General features: G+C 50.4%; 1 protein-coding gene across 1 annotated transcript in view; it reads left to right on the top strand.

The window, feature by feature from the left end:
* LOC127224777 (whirlin-like) overlaps nt 1-21,955 on the top strand; it is an 83,701-nt gene that overhangs the window by 55,350 nt on the left and 6,396 nt on the right. Inside the window, 5 exon segments of the mRNA XM_051187960.1 lie at nt 6,138-6,340; nt 7,530-7,566; nt 8,485-8,697; nt 9,334-9,543; nt 12,511-12,543. Of these exon segments, the coding sequence (XP_051043917.1) occupies nt 6,138-6,340; nt 7,530-7,566; nt 8,485-8,697; nt 9,334-9,543; nt 12,511-12,543 (696 nt within the window).

The following is a 21,955-nucleotide window of genomic DNA, read 5'->3' as shown; positions in this document are numbered from 1 at the left end:
TTTATAGCTGACATGGAAAACTATTAAAGATTCATAATTGCAATAAAACTCCTTAATAGAATGGGAATGCTAACTGTGGTGACACTATTCAGCGGAGCCACACTTGGGGCCCCCAAGTCTGCTTCAGTGGGTCCTTGGAGTTTGGTAGAGCCCTAGAGAATCCACAAAACCTTTCAGTTCTGTGGAGCCCTGGGAAGGATGAGGGCCAGAAGCAGGAAACAGAGAAGGAGTTCTCGGCAAACTTCATTCCTGACAAACTTTGCTACCGGTTCTCAGAGCCTCTGCCGCTCACCCTGGGTTCTTCTCACTTCTCTTTCTCAAGCTGTCTGTCACCAGCGTGAATAGAGTCCCTGCATGTCTTGTCGTGAAGCCCGGGATGAGAGCAGGGCACGAGGTGAAGAAAGCACAGGCTGGCTGGCTTATTTCCTTGTTGGCAGCCCAGCCTGAAACCTGTGATGCCCCTGCCTCAGCTCCAAGGCACTGGTTTCATGCATGCTTCACTGCAGTCAGAGTGTCTTTCCTAATCTTTTTTATTTTTTTTTTAATTTTTGGATTTCTAGTAAAAAGCTTTATGGGATGATTATCATTTAGAGAGCCTTTGGGAACATTACTTACACTAATGACCATTTTTCACAGTCTGAAAAAAAATTCAAGTTGCTGCTGCTGACTGTTCTTCTATTGGAGCCCCTCCCTACACAGACGCACAAGAAACCCCCATTGTAGTTTCTGGTTAGTTAAAAGCCGGCAAATCCATAAAGGGGGCTGTGTGTGTGTGTGTGTGTGTGTGTGTGTGTGTGTGTGTGTGTGTGTGTGCGCGCGCGCGCGCGCGTGCGTAGATAGACTAGAAACTTTCTCATGAGAGCCCCTCACTGTGTGTCTTTTCTTAAAGGAGGGGTCAATTGAGGGACAGTGCAGGCTGGAGATACAACATCACATCTCCAGTCTTGTCACATTCACTTCTGGGCGGAAGCCGAGATGTCCGTAAATCAAGATGGCAACGGGAACTTAGGGTGTTCAGTGCCGGGAGGTTGGTCAGCTGATGCTGGAAGCAGTAGAGGTGGGCATGGTGGGCGGGACTCTGAGGGACAGAATGGCAGGAAGTTGTTGGTGAGTGATGAGGGCCATCGGCACAAGCAGGAGTCTTCAGAAATACAGCTAACACACTGAGTGCTGACTGAACATAAGCAGTCTCCTGTGCTCTTCGCAGGTCCATCCTGTGTTTGTTGAGGACCTAATAAGTGTGTTTGAAGTATGGAAGACACAGTGCAGGCATGCTAACTCACTCAGGAGTAGTGACTGATATTTTCTGGGTTTTCCAGAGAAGGTAACACAGAAGCCCAGTGGGTAAATAAATAGATTCCGGAATTGGGCTTAGACTCCAAGATCCTCTTCAAAAACCCTTGTTCCCTATGGTCTGTGACACAGCAGTCTGGGTGGCCCAGTCACAAAGATGTTGTTCCCATTTTAAGGGTAGAGGCTTAGAATCATGGAAAAGTTCCTCTTAGGTCTCTTGGAGGCTGCACGAGCCACCCTGCTGCCTCTGAGGGCCACTTCCCTGTGGTGTTCCTGAATGGGTCCCACACTGTAGGTTGTGGATCCTGGCTCCTGGTGGCCCAGTTCTCAGGAAAGCCAGAGCCCTGTGCCCTGTGTTTCTCGCTTTCTCAGAGCACTAGAACATGAGCCTGCCCCTAGGGGGCCTGGAGATGATGGCACAGGTTTCTCTCTGCCTTAAAGTGAAGGGCGTTCCCATGGCCCAGTTCTCCTCCATCACTAATGCTGCAAAGGGTGGCCATGGTGACCAATAAAATAAAGCTGCCTTTCCTCACTTATCCTTCTCCATCCTCCTGGCAGTGTCCACAGCAAGCGAAGCAGTAATAGATGGTCCATCACATTGCTCAGGGACCAGGGTTGAGAGCACTGGTTTCAGGGCATTGTTGTGACATGTCCTTGCCAAGCCTCAGTTTCTCCACGTGTAGGAGACCCCAGGAAAGGTTCTGATATAGTGTTTTGCTCCTTTATTTTCACCTTGTTTGTACACATGACCTCTCAGTCTGGGCTAGGAAGAAAGACTCACATCTCAATGGGCAGAACCCAAGCTTTCCTTTGAGAGGGTAAGAATACCCTCCCCCCCAACTTTATGACACAAGCCAAAAGAAGCCATGGAAAGATGGAGATCCACATCCCCTCACTGCCTTACCCTTCTCTGAGCTAATGAAGGTGGTGGGGGTGGGGGTGTTGAACCTGAGAGTGTGGGCTTAGTGCTGTTCATTTGTTCATTTCTGGCATGACTTTGGTGTCTCTGAACTTGTCTCTTCTGTTTGGAAGGAAACAGATGGAGAGCTATAGAGAGCCATGTGCATCTGCTTCTGTTTGTGGAATTCCTAGTGGTTCTCACGGTGACCCGGGGGACTGGTTAGAACACCATATAAGAACACTGAGACTTGGGGAATACTCGAGAGAGTAGTGTAGGCCACTTGGCTACTGTCATCTTTGCCTGACCTCTGAAGGAAGGCTGTAGTGGAGACACAGCTCCACACTCCATGGAGCACACTGAGTGAGGCCCAGTGGCTTTTCTTGAGAGTGATTTGTCACCTGAAGAGTCACACTGAGCAGTCAGTGTCTGAGCCCACAGAGCTGCTGGGTGCACGAAGCCTTCGTTCGATCTCAGTTACTGTTGTACTGCTGTGAGAGACACCAGCTTTTAAAAGAAAGCATTTGATTTGGGGCTGGCTTACAGTTTCAGAGGGTTAATCCATGACCATCATGGCTAGGAGTGTGGGGAGCAGAGCAGGCAGGCACTAGCTGAGAGCTCACATCAGATGCATAAGTTGTAGGTAGGAATAGACTGGCCCTGGTAGGAGCTATTAAACCTCAAAGGCTACTGATAGTGACACACCTCCTCCAGCAAAGCCACACCCTATTCCAACAAGGCCACACCTCCTCCTCCTTCCCAAGCTAACTGGAAACCAAGCATTCAAACATGAGCCTATGAGGGCCATTCTCATTCAAACCACTAGACTGTCCGACGATGATAGGGATAGAGGGAGTAAAGGAACCTAGATAGTGAAGTGACTTGGACCAGGTCACATACTAGGGGGGGTCAACATGGAGGGCCCATCACTAACCCCTCAAACATGGGAGTTTTCTGCTTAGCCCTTGGAGGCCAAAAAGGGATGAGGGAATTGGACTCATAGGCATCCATCTGGGTGACATGTGTCCTACTCTGACCCCCCATCTGTTCTCCAGTTGGATGGCAGGGAAGCCCTGTCACCTCAGCCTCCTCCCACAGGGACAGGCTTATTCAACAGGCCCAAGGAAGCAGTGCTCAGCCAGTCAACCTGAGATTCCAACACATAGATATCCAGGGTGTAGTTGAATCCTGCACTATGCTGGACCCCTCATAGGCTCAGACTATAGAAATGATAGGCTCTGAATCTAAGCTAGGGGTCAGGCTGAAATTCAGAATCACAATAGCCCATCAGTAGCCTGGTCCCTTTAGGGGATTTGTAGCTTCTCTTGGACCTAAGCAGTGAGCATAAGGGGGCCCACAGCCATAGACGGTTCATGTGAGCAAAGAGGACCACTGGGAGGAATTGAAGTGGTGGCCCTGGATATTGGGGGTATGCATCCATCATTCTAAGTATTTGCCACTTATCTGAAGCTCCCATTTAACAAGATGACCTGTGTTTTATCTGGCTCCTGGTCCAGTCTCACAGGTCTATGAATGAGCTTATTCGTTCCTGGACATCCCCCGATAGGATCCAGAGCCCAGCTCTCTGAAGCATGCCTGGACACAGCTGCTCTCCCAGACACAGTGCCTTTAATTAAACTGTAATAACGTGAGTGGAAAGGAAGATTAAAAGTTGAAGCTGCAGAGGGACACTTACAAAAACAAAACACTGGAATATAAGAGGTACAGCCTTGGCCGTGGCTCCCGTGGCAGAGACTCCAGAACAGTGCTGTGATATCAGATATCCAGGGGTGCTGCCTGACAGGCTCTAGGCAGGTGACCGTGGAGAGAGGTCATTTTTCCCTTTATGCACAGGAAGGCTAGTGCTGGGCTCTCCTGTGTTGGGCTCAGCTGCTTGGCTTCAGAGTAGGCCAAGAAAGGTGGGCCAAGGTAGAGCTCACAAAACTCAAACCATCCGGAGAAAGCTGCATTTACTGAGCACTTGCTGGCAATGCCCTAAGGCACTGTTGAGTCCTGTTCCACATTCTTTATTGGGAGCCCAGTGGGCTGTCTACAATCTCAGGTACTCAGTCTTCTAACTAGGGAAGCCAGTGGCAAGTGAGTGAGACTTGTCATTATGAATGTTGTCAATGTTTGGTGGTGTATAAAGACAAGCCCAAATAGCTAGACATTTGGAGGACAATCCTGGGCCAAGGCCCCAGTTCGGTACCCACCCAAGGAAAGTGGGGCATGAAAGCTACTAGGAGGGAGGCAGGTTGTGGGGCTATGTCATATGGCATGGGAATAACAGGAACAGGACTTGAACCCAATTCTGATGGTCTCTGAAGACCTTAACCACAGTCTTCTACGTGATGACTGTGGTCATTTGCATATAAACCCACAGAGATGAAATGTTGAGTCAGGAGCCACCAGATGACCAGGTGGGGACCCAGGAGAGAGGCCATCAGTGGAGGAAGGGGAAGAGCGAATGAGACTTGCTGGTGAAATACAGGCAGAGTTGGTGGTTGGGTCAGAGTCAACCTCTGGCTGTTGTAGGCAGAGCTAAAGAAGGTGGCTTTGGATTAGGCTGGGTTGGGAGCCAAGCCATACGGTTCCCTAGGAGCAACAGGCTGCAGGAATAGGAAGCAAATTGGCCTTGGGCCACATTGACCCATGTTTTACATGATGCAGTTCCCCCTTACTAGTGCTGTGACCACAAACCGAGGATGAGTATCCTGTTGTATAGCTTTTCCTGAGGGTAAATAAACAAATATTTCCTTTCCCTACACAAGGCATCAGTGCCAAACCAAAGAGGAAGCAGTTCCTCCCAGGTCCAGTTTAGTGAACCAGAGAGTTCACTGAAGTTACTTACAGTAGCATAAACGACTCTGAGGCAGCAACATCAACAGAAAGTACACCCCCACAAGCAGCTCATCCCATGGGAAGGCCTGACTCCCCCATTATTGATAATACAGGCTAAGAAGGAGAATAGCCCGTAGGCTACCCTCCAGGTTACAGCATTCCATCCGTGGGCTTGGGAACCTTCTGGAAGAGAAGCCAACCACTGAGTCCCCACACTCTAGGGTAGTTAGTGCTCCTCATTGCACACTGAAGCACCTTCCTCCTGACTCTCCTGGCTTTGTTTCCGATTTGCTGTCATTGGAAAGCTAGTGGTTTTGTCTGTCTTTTTATCTTTTCATGCTTGCTTGTCTGTTTTATTTTATGAAATAAAACTGCCTGCTTGTCATAAGACTCTGAGCAGTGTGTACTCCTTCAGTGGGAGGCTGGGTGTCTGTTATTGTGGTTTTCGTTTTCTGAGGGTTTTTTTTTCCTTAAGTAAATTAAAGTGGTGCTGACATTCTAAAGTGACAAAAGAATGTGAACTGGGGATAGAGAGATGGCTCAATGATTAAGAGGACTTGTTGCTCTTGCAGATGACCCAGGTTCAGTTCCCAGCTCTCATGTGTTGGCTCACAGCCACCTGCAACTCCAGTTCTAGGGGATTCAAACCCTTCTTCTGGCCTTTGAGGACATCAGGCACACATGCATGCAGTGCACTCATTTATATATACATAAAATTAGTAAATCTTTAAAAAAAAAAAAACGTGCTAGATAAGAAATCTCAACAGTATTCAATAAGATATGGAAACAACAGGTGTCTGCCTTCCCTCACCTCATCTTGCAGTGAGTTCGTGTGACGCCTGTCTCTGAGCTGGCTTGCTTCAGACAGGGGACTTTGGGGAAAGCCATAGTTGACTTACTCTCAGAGCTGTCATTAGATAGGAGGTGCCCTTTCTAGCAACAGGAGCAGGGCTCAGGACTGGCATTGGGAGGAAGTTGTCATTTCCTTCTTATGTGACCCTCAGCCATCCACATAGTCTGTCTAAACCCTAATGACCTCATTTCAATCAGGCAAATGGAGAGCTGGGGCAAGGGCAGCCCATGTGATGGTGTTGGGTCTTGGCAGGTTGGGGACCAGATTCTGGAGGTGAATGGGCGGAGCTTTCTCAGCATCTTGCATGACGAGGCGGTGAAGCTGCTCAAGTCATCCCGGCACCTCATCCTGACTGTGAAGGACGTTGGAAGGCTGCCCCACGCACGTACCACCGTGGACCAGACCAAGTGGATTGCCAGTTCCCGGATTGGGGAAAGCACCACCAACTCAGCAGGGTCTGACCTCAGGCACAGGGTTCAGGGACTCTTGGGTGACTTCTGAGAAGCAATGCTCCTCTCATCTTCTGCCACATGACTCAGCCTGGTGTCCCCACCCTGGGATGAGCATGGGCTCTTCCCTTTCCTGTCGTAGCCTCAGTGTCCCCAGGAAAAGCCGAAATGCAGGACTTAGAGTCCCTAGTCTCTGCCAGCAGGCAAACCACTTAATTATTTCTGGTTGCCTAGTGGGCTCTACCCTCATCCTATACTGCCAGAGAGGACACCAGGAGATGTCCTCTTGGGATGAAAGTCTTAGAAGTCAAAATTCATGCACAGTGGCTGGGTGGCTGTATGTCTGCTAGCAATGTGACCCCTGTCACCCATGGTCCCCAACAGACATCTCCACCTGGTGGCTGGTGACTCCTAGTCAGACACCCTAACAGTGTCTTTTCTCTCTCCCTTATTCACTTCCTTTCTCCTACATAGTGTTACATATTTTTAAAACTTTAATTTCCAGCATATTTTTAAAATGAGATTTCCTGTTTAAAAACTGGATTTCTGATTATTTATTAAACTCCCAAACCCTTGCAGCTTAAGCCTACATTTTCTCATAATCATATGAGCTAAAGCTGAGGTGTCCCTGCGTGTTGCCCCTAGGGGCTTCCAGCCTTGTTTCTCCACCCTCCCAGGGGATGAGATGGTTGACCTGGATGCTTGACCTGCCAGAGGCCTTTCATGCTCTCACACCCATGATTCCCGACTCCCCGTTGCTCCCATGTCAACCAGAGAACTCTGGGTCCCATTAGGACAGAAAGCATTCGGGAGGCTACCTTACCTGATGTATCAATGCTCATCATGTTGCTAAAGGAGAAGGCTAAAAGCCACCTGTAGCTCTCAGGGGTTACCTACCCCTCAGCAGCCTCCAAGCAGTGGCCATGATGCATGGGTATGTGATTTCTCACACTTTTGCTCTATTTTGGGATGGAAAGATTTTTTTGAGATAAGATCACATACCCTAGGCTGGCTTGGAGCTTGCTCTGTAGCTCAGGCTAGTCTTCATCTTCAGATCTCCCCATGTGCTGAGATCCTAGGCATGTGCCACCATGCCAGATACAAAGCCTGGCTTTCCTGCTCCAGGTCAGCCTTCTCCCTGTGTGCTCCATTCCATGTGCTAACATGCACTGAAAGGGCTTGTTTCTCTCCATAGGTTTCCAGGGGACCTCACAGAAGAAGGGACAAACAAGGTACATCTCTTCATCTGTGGGACACACTGTCAGGAGCTTCAGGCAGGCTTGCCCAACAGTCCTGATGCTTGTTGGCTTCCAGCCACTGTGCTCATTCCAGAGGTTAAGGGCAGTGAACAGAAGTCGCCAGGTCCCTACCCTCGAGGTTGGAAATGGGGCGGGGGAGGTCACAGACGGTGGAAGGCTCACAAATAAAGCCAGTGCAAGCATTCAAACAAATATCTAATGAGAGAACACACTGGGAACCGTCAAGGCCAGGTGCATTAGGAAAGAGTAAGAAATGGTCACTAAATCTGGACGACAATGAGCAGAGGGAGAGGTGCAAGCCATGCAAGGCAAGAGAATGAGCCAGGGCCCTGGGACAGACAGACGAGGGTATGCGAGGATATGTGTTAGTGGAAGAATGGAAGAGAGTGAGTGGGGATTAGGAGCAGAGTGACAGGCAGGCTAACCTGTGCTCACAGGCTTTGGGGCCACTGAATGAGTTTGTGTTTCCAAGATCATTTTAGACTCTCTTAGCAGGGTTACAGTGTGGGCCCAGGAAACTGAGGAGAGACTGGGTGCTATCAACTGGCCAGCGATGAAGACTGTTGGTATAATTTGGAATGAGTTAGGGACATAGATCTGAGTTATAGTTTAGAAATGCAGGGGCTCTTATCACCACGGCTTACTGAGAGATAGCAAAGCCCAGAGGATCTATAGTGTGTGACAGGATAGGCACAAGGAAACACAGGAGACAAATACAAAAGTGGTGCCTCGTGAATGCTCTGTGGCCAGAGATGACCACACAGTGCCATCAGAGATAGATCATCCAAGGGCACCTAGAAGCCACGGTGTCCCTCTGCATTGTTGCTGCTGGCTCTCCCAGGTCCTCTGGCTCCCAAGCAGCCTAGACTTCCCTGTCCTTCTGTCTTTCAGCCAGGATTTTACAAGGGCCCAGCTGGCTCCCAGGTGACCCTGAGCAGCCTGGGGAATCAGACACGTGCACTTCTGGATGACCAAGCCCGGCACCTGCTGACGGAGCAGGAGCGTGCTACCATGATGTACTACCTGGACCAGTACCGTGGTGGTACCATCTCTGTGGAGGCCCTGGTCATGGCACTGTTTGAGTTGTTCAACACCCACGCCAAGGTGACCTGTGCCTTCTGCCCCCACCCTGTCACCAGAGACCTCAGCTCAACTGAACCCTGGGTAGACACAGGGGACCTTGGCAGCCTCATCCTCCAAACTCAGACGTCTGGGGACAGGGACCACCTTCAGTGGCCATTATTACACAATATTCCTCGCAAACAGGGTCCAGGGTGACAGGGAGGGGCTCACCAGTTTGAGAAGCCTGCTTATGTGGAAGTCTGGGTCAGAAACTGCTGACAGGAGGGAGTAACTACATCTAGTTGGAGGGTGTAAGTTCAGGCAGGTAAGGGGAAATACTGTTTGCAGGCAGTCAGGATTGAGAGGGCACTCTGGGTAGAAAGGACGGCCAAACACCTTGTGGCATGAATTTGGTAGTGTATTCTGGGACTTTGTCACCTGTGTGTGTTGGGAAGGAAGAGCGACTGAGAAGAAGGTGTCCAGGAGATGCTGGGCCTGGTGTCTGAGTAAAGATATTTGGATGCTCCCCGAGAACACTGGAGAGCACAGAAGGTTACAGAAGGGAAAGCAGGCTTGCATGCAGCTAGCTCACTTGAGAATAAAGGTACCAGCCTCACATGCTGGTGGAGCTCTCCACTGAGTGTCTGAGCATCCTGTTTGTCACACCCTCCCCTGCAGTTCTCTCTTCTGTCTGAGGTGAGGAGCACCATCTCACCCCAAGACCTGGAACGCTTTGACCACCTGGTGCTGAGGCGGGAGATCGAGTCCATGAAGGCGCGGCAGCCGTCAGGCCCTGGTGCTGGAGACACCTACTCTGTGGTATCCTACAGTGACACGGGCTCATCCACAGGCAGCCATGGCACCTCCACAACTGTCAGCTCAGCCAGGGTGAGCTGCCCCTGCCCTATCCCTGGTGAGAAGGTCAGGGGTTAAGATGTTAACCTTCCCTCACCCAGCCTCGGGTCCCTCGTCTGTAAGAGCCTGGCTATTGTGCAGTACTGTGCTGGACACGGGAATAGTGGAACTATAAGAAAGATACACCTTCGGGGCTCTTAGTCTGGGGATCCTAAGGGAAAGGATTTTTTAAGGGACAGTTAGGAGCCAATAAGACGCCTCAGAGTGTAAAGGTGCTTGCTACCAAACAAGTTCAGTCCCTGGGACTCAGATGGTGGAAGGAGAAAACTAACTCCTGCAAGTTGTCCTCTGCACCACCTGATGCCCTGTTTTAACCTCTGCAGGCAGCTGTACAAGTTTTACACACACACACACACACACACACACAGAGAGAGAGAGAGAGAGAGAGAGAGAGAGAGAGAGAGAGAGAGAGTAAACACATGATAAAAATTTAAAGTATAGTTAGACAAAACAAAAGCTATCTAAGTGCACTTTACAGGAAGATCAAATCAAACAGGAAGGCATGGTGTTCCACTCAGGATCAGTGTTGACACAGTAGTAATCATGGTGGTTTGGACTCTGGTTCTGGGTTTTACAAGAGGCCACCTGTTGTCTCTGGAGCTCCAAGCCTGGCTTGGCTTTCTTCCCAACTCAGCAGCTCCCAGTGCAGCACCTAATTGATCCTGGAATGTGATTCTGCTCCCAGGATTCTCAAGGGCAGATGCCTTGGGTTTTATTTGCTTTGGAGTTTTTTCATTTGTTTGTTTGTTTGTTTTGTTTGGCCTATTTTGTTTTTTTTTTTTTTTCCTTTTGTTTTGAGACATATGCAGCCCTGTCTAGCCTGGAACTTATTATGTAACCAGGCTGGCCTCAAACTCACAAAGATCTACCTGCCTCTGCCTCCTGAGTGCTGAGTAGACTGTGCTACCACACCAAACAACAAATGCCTTATTTCTTTTATTTTTCATTTACTTTTTTTTTTTCCTAATCCCAGTAACCCCTCCCTCCTCTCTTCCTGCTTCTCCCTATTCCCCTATCACCTCCCATCTGTTCCTCGGAGAGGGTAAGGCCTCCTCCCCCTAAGAAGTCTACTAAGTCTGTCCCATCATCTTGTTGAAATGCCTTGTTTCTTAACTTAGGGGTCAGCCAGGTATCCTATAGGAGAGAGAGTCAGGTGGGTGCGCTGGAGGCCCAAAGTTGGTATTGTCATCCTTGGAAAGGGCATGAAGTAACTGTGACTCTGAAGCCAGACTTTGGTAGGTTCAGTGACAGGCTAGCCTGTAGGAGGAATGAGCTAGTGGCTCTCTGGTGACCCCACAGAGAGCAGCCTTCACTCCTATGGATTCTGGCTTTTCTTTAATACTAGAGTTCTGGAGTCTGGAGGACCTTTCACTCCATCTCTTTCATCTTCAAGTGTCCTTGTCCTTTCCTGAGATGACCCCAGAGATTGTCATGCCTGTCCTCCAGGGCTGTAGGTGTGGCAACAACTGTTTTTCAAGTCCCCAGAAGGGCAAGTCATTTCCAGGGCCAGACTGAGGCCCTGTACCCATGCTGCTAAGTTTGCTCCAACCACAGGCTTTGAAGCATCTCACAATGAGGTCATTTCAGGCTTTGGACCCAGGTCTGCACTCAGCTTTTCTCTAAGTCTGATTCTTATGATCTTGGCCTTAAGATGCCCATGAGGAGCTCCAAGAGCCACTAAGCACAGCTAGCTCTAAAACCCAGGGGGGTTCGTGCAGGCTGCATGCAGCTTTTGTTTGGTCAGGACCAGAGTGCCTGAATGGAATCTCTTCTGGTCTTGGAGGCAGGAAGTCTGGGTTTAAGTCCTAGTCTCCTTGTGCTTCAGTTTCCCCTGCATCAGCTGCATAACGTCCTGCTATCTCTGGCTGCAGCAACCTCAGGTCCTGAGAACACAGTAGGTTACAGGACAAGAGGAGCCAAGAGGCCATTGTGCCTGGGTAGGGGTCTGTAGAGAGTAGCCGTGACCTTCCCATCCCTGAGAAATCTTTCCTCGGGTTAGCTGAGAACAGCACTAGCAAGGCCCCAGTGTGCAGGGCACACCCTGGGCCAGCAGATCACACATCATGAGTGGTTTTGCACAAGCAGTTTTGGGGGAGATGGGAGAGTACCCAAAAGTCCCCTTTGCATAGTTCCTAAAATGGGGACCACTCAGAATCTGTGACCAATCAGGGTGCCCAAAAGTGTCAAAACAGGACACACTCCCCAGGCAGAGAGGAACGCCTGGAGCCTAACAGAGCCTTGCGTCTGGGGAAGTCCTTTTACCTCTTTATGCCTTAGCTTCCTCCCTTGTTGGGGAATTGTTATGCTAAGTTCCCAATTTGTAGGGAGAACAAAAAAAGAAAGCCATCTTGGGCCCAGGATGTGTACTGGAATGTGGCCACAGCGTTGGAACAGATGCCACTTTGCCTATTCCTGCTTCCCTTCCTGCTTAAGCAACCCCTTTGGAGATGAGCTCACTGGGCCTGATGTACTGCAAGGTTTTGGAAGACCCTTGGCTGAGGGCTGCCGGCCTCCCTCTCTCAGGGACTCCCGGGGCAGTTATTTGAAGCTCAGCTCTAGGTGTGCAGCTATCCCTGAGGGCCTTGCCTGCTGAATCAAAGTCTCCAAGCAGATTCCCCATGAATCACTGCCTGCCCTCAGCAGGTGTGACCTGGGACAAACTGCTCCCTTCAAGCCTGCTTTTCCCATCTGTGAATGGAAATGCTGGCACCAAGCCTGCCCCAAGTTGCCGACCTCTGGGGACCCCTGAGAAGGATAGGGTCAGCTCCCCAGAGCAGCAGGGCCTTCCAGCTTCCTCTGAGGACCCTGCTGTTCCCCTCAGTAGGTGTGTTTGTATATGGGGTGTGTGTGGGGGGGGGGGGAGATGACTCTGCCTCTTGATCCCCTGACATTCATTTCATATATTTTTCTTTTTGCCTTTTGCCCATCCACCCTCCCTAGGAGCGGCTGCTGTGGCTTATAGACCTGATGGAGGTACCGTCCTTCTGCAGGGGTGGGGGCTGGGGAGTCCCTTAGGCAGGGCAGAGGTGGGGGCTGAGCCCTTCCTGCTGCCCCTGGCCTCTGCATTTGTCTCATCTGGGGACCCAGTGTTCTTGCTGCTCAGTCTGTCTGCTGGTCCCCACCTCACGTGGTCTCATGCCCTGGACAATGGCCTCTATGCATATCTTGAGACCCCTATTTGAATCCTGGCTTAGCCCATCACTTGCTGTGTGACCTGAACAAGTAATTCTGCCTCTCTGAGTTTAGTTTTAAGATCTGTGAAAGGAAGGTGATCATCCCGTGCTGTGCAGTGGAGAACGTGACCAGCCTTTGTATGTCATCACCTCTGCCTGTCTGCAATGTTCTCCTTCCTATTCCCTGGGGCCTGTCCCCATAGCTGGGATGGCAGATCTTACAGGAAGCCTTCCCTGGCCCCCTTGAGGGGGTGACTTCCAGCTCTTGCCTCATTGTACTTTTGTGAACAGGAGAGGTGTGCTCAGTTACCCCTATTGGTGACCAGTGATTGAGGGAAGTGACTGTGTCTTGGGTCACTGTGGTGTCCCTGGAGTCTAACACACACCTCAGCCCGTGTGAATGCTGGAGCCTCCCCTGTTAATACTGTTGATAACAGCAGGAACTTGGGGGGAATCTTCTCTAAGGCCTGGCTCCAGCATTTTTCAAACTTGTGGCCCTCCTGTTACAGAGAAGCTCAGAGAGGGGGAGCTGTTTACGCCAGGTCACACAGCTTCCTAGACCGGGTCCCTGGCCTGCTTGCTTCTGTGTGGTGTTGTGAACCCTGTCCTCTGACCCTCGTTCTTCCAAAAGTTGTTTGCTAGGTATCACCTAGCAGTCAGCGTGTTGGTCTGTACCAATCTGTCTTTTCCAAACTCCCTCCTCTTCCTTTCTGTTAATCTTTATGGGGTGCATGCCATGTGCTGTGTGCAGCCCAGGGGCTACAGTGCAGCAGAACATAATAGAGACACTCTCTTCGGCTGGAATTCAGAGGCCAGCAGGACTGACGGAGGACAAGATGAGTGGCACATTCAGTGATAAGAGCTAGAGAAGATAGTACAGAGGGCAGGGCCCCTGGAGCTGGGGGAAATTGGCAAGGCACCCTTGCGGAAGGCCTGAAGCAGGTGAGAGAGAACCACACCCGCTTCTGGGGTGGGGAGTTCAGACAGCAGGAACAGCATAAGCAAAGGCCCTAAGGTTGGAGCATGCCTCCCTCATGCACAAATGGAGGCAAGTGGAGGCCAAGCAGGGTGAGTACAGCAAAGAGCAGGCCACGTGCTGAAGACTGACTGTGAACTCCCCTGACCCGGGAGGATGTAGTCTGGTTTAATTTTAACCTGATCTCTGATTATTGAGAATCATCAAGGGACACACAGACTCGTTCCCAGGAAACAGCAAGGGCTCTGTGGAGACGGTGCAGTCAGTTGCTAAGAGACAGTGATGGACTGAGCAGGTGCCAGCTCTTCCTGAACATAGCAGCCTCAGACCCTGCACATGGAGACCACCTGGGTGAGGGACAAGGGAGACCTCTCCACCTGGAAACATCTCTTTTAGGGTATTCTAGCACCTCTTTTTCCCTCCAGTGCCATGTGCCTCTGGGGAAGGCCCTTCCCACTCTTGCTTTAGTCTCCTCATCTCTAAGACCAAGGCAGTCAGTCCTCCACGCTCCTCAGTTTCCAAACATACTTTCTGTTGAGAGGCGCTGCCTTAGGGTTTTATTACTGTGAAGAGACACCATAACCACTGCAACTCTTATGAAGGAAAACATTTCACTGGGGCTGGCTTACAGTTCAGAGGTTTAGTCCATTATCATCATGGCAGGAAGCATGGTGGCATGCAGGCAGACATGGTGCTGGAGAAGGAGCGGAGAGTTCTCCATCCGGATCAGCAGGCAGCAGGAAGACGCAGTGACACTGGGCCTGACTTAAGCACCTGAAACCTCAAAGGTCCCCACCATTTTGCCACCCCCCCCCATACACCTACTCCAGCAAGGCCACACCTACTCCAGCAAGGCCACACCTACTCCAGCAAGGCCACACCTACTCCAGCAAGGCCACACCTACTCCAGCAAGGCCACACCTACTCCAGCAAGGCCACACCTACTCCAGCAAGGCCACACCTACTCCAGCAAGGCCACACCTACTCCAGCAAGGCCACACCTACTCCAGCAAGGCCACACCTACAAATAGTGCCACTCCCTATGTTTGGAGGCCATCTTCATTCAAACCACTACAGGTGCTAAAAAGTATTCAGGAAGACATGTCAGGGGATGGTGTCAGTGTGCCCCCAACTCTTCATCTGAACAAGGGCTATAGCAGAGGGAGAAAGATGTGGAAGAGACATTTCCTGCACCAGGCACTGGGGACTAGACTGCAGCTTCCACTGCAGGAACACAAAACAAAAAAAGCCTGCATATCTGTAGAAGACAGCCAAACCCATTCCTTCCTTTTCCTACAGAACTCAAACTACATCATCAGAAACACCAGTCTTGCTCTGACCCTTGAATGAGCTCACTTCCCCAGTAGCAAGGACAGTAGTTGGGGACAGGCAGGGACTGCATCCTACCAACAAAAGCCCAGGAGGCAGTGCCTTCAGCCACCCATAGGATTGTCTTCCAACATATGCCTCTCTATCTCAGGGAAATGCACCTTGTTCCAGTACCTGGCTACTGGTGACCTAGAGGCCCAGGCATCCCAGATGGGTTCATTTTCCACTGAACTTAGACTCCTTGGGTCACATGGTAGAACGATCCATCCCAGGTTACACATGGTTCATTGTGTGTGTGGCAACATCTGCTCAGAGCAGAAGCCATCAATCAAAGAAATCCCCCATCCCACCCCAATTCACCTTACCCCACCCTACCCGTAGACAAATGACATCCTCTTTCAGTTTGTGTACCACTCAACCTGGAACTTTCCCCCAGCCTCTAAACAGTATCATGTTCCCTGTAGAAATTGTTGACCTGCAAAGTGGCCAAGAAAACAAATGCCAACATTTGTGCATCTTTAGTGTGAGCAGGACCAATGCATCATTGCCCAGGCTGTGAATCCTACCAGCTGGGCTTGGCTCTCCAGACTCCTGGTGGGTTGTCTTGAGCTGGTAGCATAAGCTTTCTGATCCTGTTCCCACATCTGTGCATTGGATTGGAAATACCTGGTAGCTTTGGTTTGTTCAGGGAAACTGGGTGGACATGTGCGGGAAGCATGTAAATTGCCCATGGTACTACTCTAAGGGTTGGGCAGAAAATGATTAGAGGTCGAGGCTGCTGCTGTTCACTCATACCAACTGGATGAAATCTGGTTACCACCCCACATTTTCCTGCCTGGAATCAAACACCTCTCCTATGTCTGGAGTGAGGCCCTGTGGCTTACAAGGATGTTGGGATGGTACCCCACCCTTGAAGGCCACACTGTCCTCTTCCTTACCACAGGGAGGCAAGAGAGGCACCCAGCATTGCTGCATCAGCTCCCCAAGCCTCCCTCTTCTTTGGTGCATACTGAAGGAGAGATGCTCAAGCCACTCTGGACTGAGTGTCATCTGCTTGTCATTCAGAAATGGGACAAGAAAGCACAGGGTCTGCTCCCTCCTTTGACTCAGGACTGACCTGTTGGGTCTAAAGGTTCAGGAGGAAACCCTTTATTAATCCATTCATTTGTTCAGCCTGCCCTTGCAATGCAATGTTTATTGAGTTAAGCCCTTCCTACCATCTACCCTGCCCACCTGGAGCTCACAAGCCCAGTGAAAGAAAATTTTGATAAAGAGTCCTATATAAGAAGTAAGACTGTAGCTAGTTATTGCCAGATGAGCCAGGCCCTGGGTTCCATCTGTACTGCCTTATGCCAATAATCTACTAATTCAATGCCTGAGGGTATATGAGAGGATAGATCTAAGCCTGATGACCAGGACACCACAGAGAAATAGTCAAACTAAGATCTAGAGTTTGGCAGTACTAGGGCAAGACAATTTGGGAGCTTTGATTTAAGCTGAGGGACGCATGAAGAGTGATGTTGGGAGTGATGGGATGTGGGGCAAGAGCCACCTGTGTGTATAGAGGGACAGGAAAGTGGTGGGCACCATGTAGGTCCCTGGTGAGCTGACATGCCATGCCAAGTTGGCTTGATCTTTTGTGCTATGACAAATTATCTTGCATAACTAAGAGGGGGCAACTTATTTTGCCTCATGGTTCTAGAGGGTTCTGCCCATCTTTGTTCAGTCCCGTGCCTGTGTGTAGAGCCTCATAGTGGCTGGAACATGTAAAGGGGAGACTGTTCACATGTTGGAGGAGTGGGCAGGAAGCAGAGAAGGAAGTACAAAAAAAAAGCTAGGATAAGTCATAGCTTTGTGACACACTCCCAGTGACATAACATCCTCCAACTAGGCCCTATTTCCTCTTTCTCCTGGCATGGGGAACTGTCAATAGTTTGAATATTAAATGTCTCCCACAGCCTCATGAGGACTTGGTGACCAGCTGATCAGCTTTGGGAAGATGATGGGATCCTGAGGGTTGTGACCTAATCAGTGGATTCATTCCTTGATGTGTTCACTATTGACAGTTCCCCATGCCAGGAAGCTGCCTACCCCTCCATGATCCCAGGGTGTGTCCCTCCACTGAGACAAACATCACTTCATCCTAGCAATCTTACACATCCCAGCACCCCAGAACCATCCCATCACCAGAGGTACCCCCAGGGGCTTTAGTTCCCTCAACCAGTCTAAATGGTTCCCTCCTCTGCATTCACAGAACATCTGCCTCACCCTGTGAGGGCATGGGGTAACCACATCCATGAGCTCAGCTCCTCTCTGAATATAGCTGAGCTCTGCTGTCTCAAGAAAGTGCCTTCTAGCTGACAAATGGAGAAGTCTGCCAGTGTGCTAGCTTGTAGAGAGTCCTTCACTGCCTGAGCCCTGGGCCTCTTTGGAGGCTGGTGGAGCCCTGTCTTCCTTCTCAGGATAGTAGTGTAACTGTTTAGGAATTTAGAAGAGAGGATGACAAAGCATCCAATTTTTTGATGATATGTGGCTCTCAAAACATGAATGCACAATGGCCATGGTTTTGCTTGCTTTCTCCTGGTGAGGGGGTAGAATTATGAGTCAGGAACTACTATGGTTGTAAGGACAGCATGGATACTGGGAGATGCTGTTGACATCTGAGTGACAGGAAAAATCCCTGGTGGTGGTGGCTGCCTTCACTGCTGATTGAAGAGGGCTCTGTGCCAGGCTGTCTGTCCCTGTGTTCCCTCTCTAGAGCCCTGATTCCCCTTCAACACTTGTCCTAAGGGCTCCTCATGACCTGGCATTTGTGGGACACACTTTCTTTCCATGGTGTGGCATCCTTTTCCCAGAACAAGGGAGGGAGGCTCAGGGACAGGTGTCAGTGAAGGAAGCACGTTCTGGCCAGCAGCATCCCTGCTGGGTTGTAATATGACTCTCTGCCACCGTGCCCTGCCCTGAGAGGTGAATGTGCCCTTCCTTCTGAGAGAGCTGTCTGTTCTGGGAGTGATGGAATGGGGACTGTTTCCACAGATAGCCATAATCACCCCCAGTTCCCAAATCTGAATGAAGCCATGCCCAAGCCATGCCAGGACTTCTGCCTCCCCAAATCGTATCATCATCCTTCACTTTTCCTGGGGTGACAAGAGCTTTTTGAACTAGCCCTGGTCGTACTGCCACCCTGTTTTTCTCTCTGCCTCTGGTTTTCCCATTGCTGAACTGTTTGGCCTTCTCCAACCCTGTATTTTCTTTGGAACCTCTCCCTATCTTCCCCCTCATTCATACTTTTCCCTATAAGGTCTCCCTTTTCTCCTTTGGTCATGCATAAATCTAATGCTACACACACACACACACACACACACACACACACACACACACACACACACACACGACCTTTTGGAAGCTTTTGTAATTCAGTGCCTCAGTTTCTCCATATACAGGCTGGGAAATGGGCCATCCAGTTTCAGACCTTAGCTGCCTTTGTGGTTGGGGAGGGAGTGTCCTAACACTGAAGTAACAAGTCGGGGAGAACAAAAGAGCTAAAAATAGCACCTTTATGTAAGCAAGGAAGCAGAAACTGGGGTGGCTTGGGGAGGGTGGCAGAGTGAGGGGAGGAGCATTATTTTGCTGAGGTAGCTCTGAACACCTGGCTCTCTGATGATATCCAAAGCAAGCATTGCCTGTCCATAATACCTGGGTGGAAGTCAGCCCAAGCATAGCTCCTGGCCATTCATTTCACTTTCCCTCTTCCCCTCCTCCATTGCTCCAAGTAAGATGTGTGAGAGTCTGGACCCTTACGGTACCAGCTCAAATATAAGGGAGGGACTGTTCTGCAACCCCACAGCCATGAGGAGGATGGAGAAGGGAACAGTAGGATAGGGACTTGAAGACCTCTAGGTCTGAGTGGGAAGCACTCCCATTGATGGGTGACTTTGGACCCTCGCTCAGACTAGGCTGTGGATTCATCATGTGTCAGCCCCTTGGGGCTGGAGAAAGCAGCAGGCAGCTGGGATTGGGATGCAGTGTCCAGGACATGCAGGCATTCACTGTGGCCTCAGACCTCAGAATCCGCTCTTGGGGTTATGATGGCACTGCCTTAGTCCTTGGCTGGGCTTGCTGCAACTATTTCAGAAACATGACTTGAGGACTTGGGGCTTCAGAGTGTATGGGTCTGGCAGATGGAGGCTGGCTGCACTGCACTGCGTTCCAACCAGCATCCTGCTGTGTGCTTCACTTTCATCCCTTCTCACCTGAAGCACCCGGGGCTCTGTCCAGTTCCAGGGTGGTATGACGCAGGCCTGGCTTAGTTGCCCAAGTTACTATAGAATGGCTGTCCTCGTGAGGGTTACTATTGCTATGATGAAACACCATGACCGAAAGGAAGTTGGGGTGGAAAGGGTTTATTTGGCTTATGCTTCCGCATCCATAGTCCATCATTGAAAGAAGTCAGGACAGGGACTCAAACAGGGTGAGAACCCAGATGCAGCAAGTAGCCATGGAGAGAGCTATTTACTGGCTTGCTCAGCCTGCTTTCTTTTGGAACCCAGGACTACCAGCCCAGGGATGGCATCACCCACAGTGGGCTGGGTCCTCCTCCATCAATCACTAATTAAGAAAATGCCAGACAGGCTTGCCTATAGCCAGATCTTATGGAGGCTTTTTCTCAATTGAGGTTCCCTTCTCTCAGATGACTCTAGCTTGTGTCAAGTTGACATAAAATTAGGCAGGACTAGGGCCCTGTATCCTTGGACCTGTTATATTCCTTTAGCTCTATAATGACAGATGATGGAGCAAAGCCTTGGTACCTGCTTCAGGGCCATGAGAAAGTGCATACAGTAAGGTAAGGAGATGAGCTAGTTGCCTAATCCTCACCTGGCCTTTCATGACCCTCAAGACCTTCCTATGTGCCCTCCTAAATCATGGTCAGTGTTTGCTGAGTGACTGAATGATGTTCCAGGATCCCAGAACAGGGCGGGTTTGCCCAATTGCAGTCATCTGAGACTCACCCTACTCCCCCAGTATCCTCTGCAACAGGTGACACTGGCCATGTGTGCCTATGGCAGAGGCTTCTTTTGTCCTTGGGATAGATACCATGGATTTTCTGAATTCTGCATTTCCTACTGAGGCCAGAGCTTGGCTGTGGAATTCTGGGAAGCATCTGCATAGACAAACTGGCCTTGCCACTCACTTCAGCTAGGAGGGGGTTTCGGATGCCCATCCACCTGGAGATTTCCAGGGAAATTGACAAGGGATTATGGGAAAGCTCCATGATTTTTCCCTTTGAGGGCCTCACCCTCAGGCGCCATGGTATACTTTGTAGGCCCTTCTCTGTGGGGGCAGTTTGCGAGGCTTCCTGGATTTCTGTGAGGTAAACCTTCCAAGGTACAGTGCCAGGCCCTGTGGGAAAAGCCATCAAGGGTTAGAGGATCAGCCGCATGACATGGCCAGCTACCCATTTTACAGTGGGGAACAGAGAGGCTTATGACTTCCCTGTTGTCACACAGCCATAAAGGCAGAGCTGGATGTGAGCTCATGAAAACCTCAGGAGTAACCTTCGAAGAGGACCCAGCATCCTGTCCATCTTTGACTTCACCACTGGTTTTTGCAAACACATATCCACTGTCACCCCAGAATATGAGAAGCATCTGAGAAAGGAATCTATATAAAGGAGGCTCTGCCTCAGGGCCTTCTGTGTACAACTGTGCCTCCCTCTTGTTCCAGCCATCATTACTGGCCCCCACAAAGAACACAGCACCCCTCCCCTCCTCAACTCCCAGTTTGCTCAGCCCCCAGTAGCTAAAGCAAGAAATCCATTTATTTACCTGGTAGCCCCAGCAGCCATAGTTCTGAACAGTGAAGGTGCAGTGACCTAAGTCTTGCCCTAGTTTATACCCAGAGGAAGAAGATATAATACAGCCACGTGTGACCTGGGTATGGAAAAGTGGACCAGGTCAGGATAGATGGAGGATGCTATCTGTGGTACCCATGGAGACAGGGATGGTCTGGGAGGCCTCAAGCAGCGAGAGCCAAAGGAAAGATGGAAGTGACTCATGAAAGGTGCAGGTGGTGGAACAGCTAGTGCAAAGGCCCTGCGGCAGGTGTGATGCCATTATACTGGAGAGGCAGCAAGAAAGGGCCAGGTCGTTTAGCCAACAGTGAGTTTGCGGCTGGGAATTTCTCCCAAGTGGCCTATTAAGGCCTCGGGGCCTTGCTTGAACTGGGGGTGCCCATGACTTGATTTCTTTTCCAAGGACTGTCTGGCTGCTGGGTGGGGAGCAATGATGAGAGGGAAAAGGAAAATGGGACAGGAGGAGGAGTGGGCTGCTCAGGTAGACCCCATGCAGGAGGTGACCTGGGAGCCAGCAGGTCTGGACTATCTGCAGCCCAGCCAAGACAATGGCCGCTGAGAAGAGCTACACTGCCTGCAGCGTTCCCAGTTGGCAGGAGGGGACGTGAGCAAATGGAATCTTCTTCATGGAAAGCAAACTTGACCTCATCTCTGAGGCAGCCCACTGCCCTCGGGCTCAAGTCCAAGTCAAGACAAGAGCTGGCCGAAAATTCTCAAGCAGCCTTCGGTGTTTATGCACACACAATTTCCAGCGTCTAAACACATGTTCCCTGCTCACAGTCAGACCCAGTGTCTACCTCTGGCCGATCTAGGAAGCCTTCCTTAGTCTCTGCTCCCCCAGTGTACCATATGCTGGTAGCCATGGGGTGCCCTCTGGGATCTAAATCGTGCCCCCCTCCCAACAGCATGCACACAAATTAAGGCAGCATGATGCCTCCCCTCCAGCCCTGGCGGCTAGGACTATTCATTCAGCATTGATGCTGCCTGCATTAGCCAGCGTTGTCCATGGAAGGAGCCTACAGAATTACTCTAAGACACAGGAAGATTCATGAGGGC

The sequence above is a fragment of the Phodopus roborovskii genome, unplaced genomic scaffold (assembly GCF_943737965.1).
Source record: "Phodopus roborovskii unplaced genomic scaffold, PHOROB, whole genome shotgun sequence".
NCBI lineage: Eukaryota > Metazoa > Chordata > Mammalia > Rodentia > Cricetidae > Phodopus > Phodopus roborovskii.
This window is presented reverse-complemented; position numbering and strand designations above follow the sequence as displayed.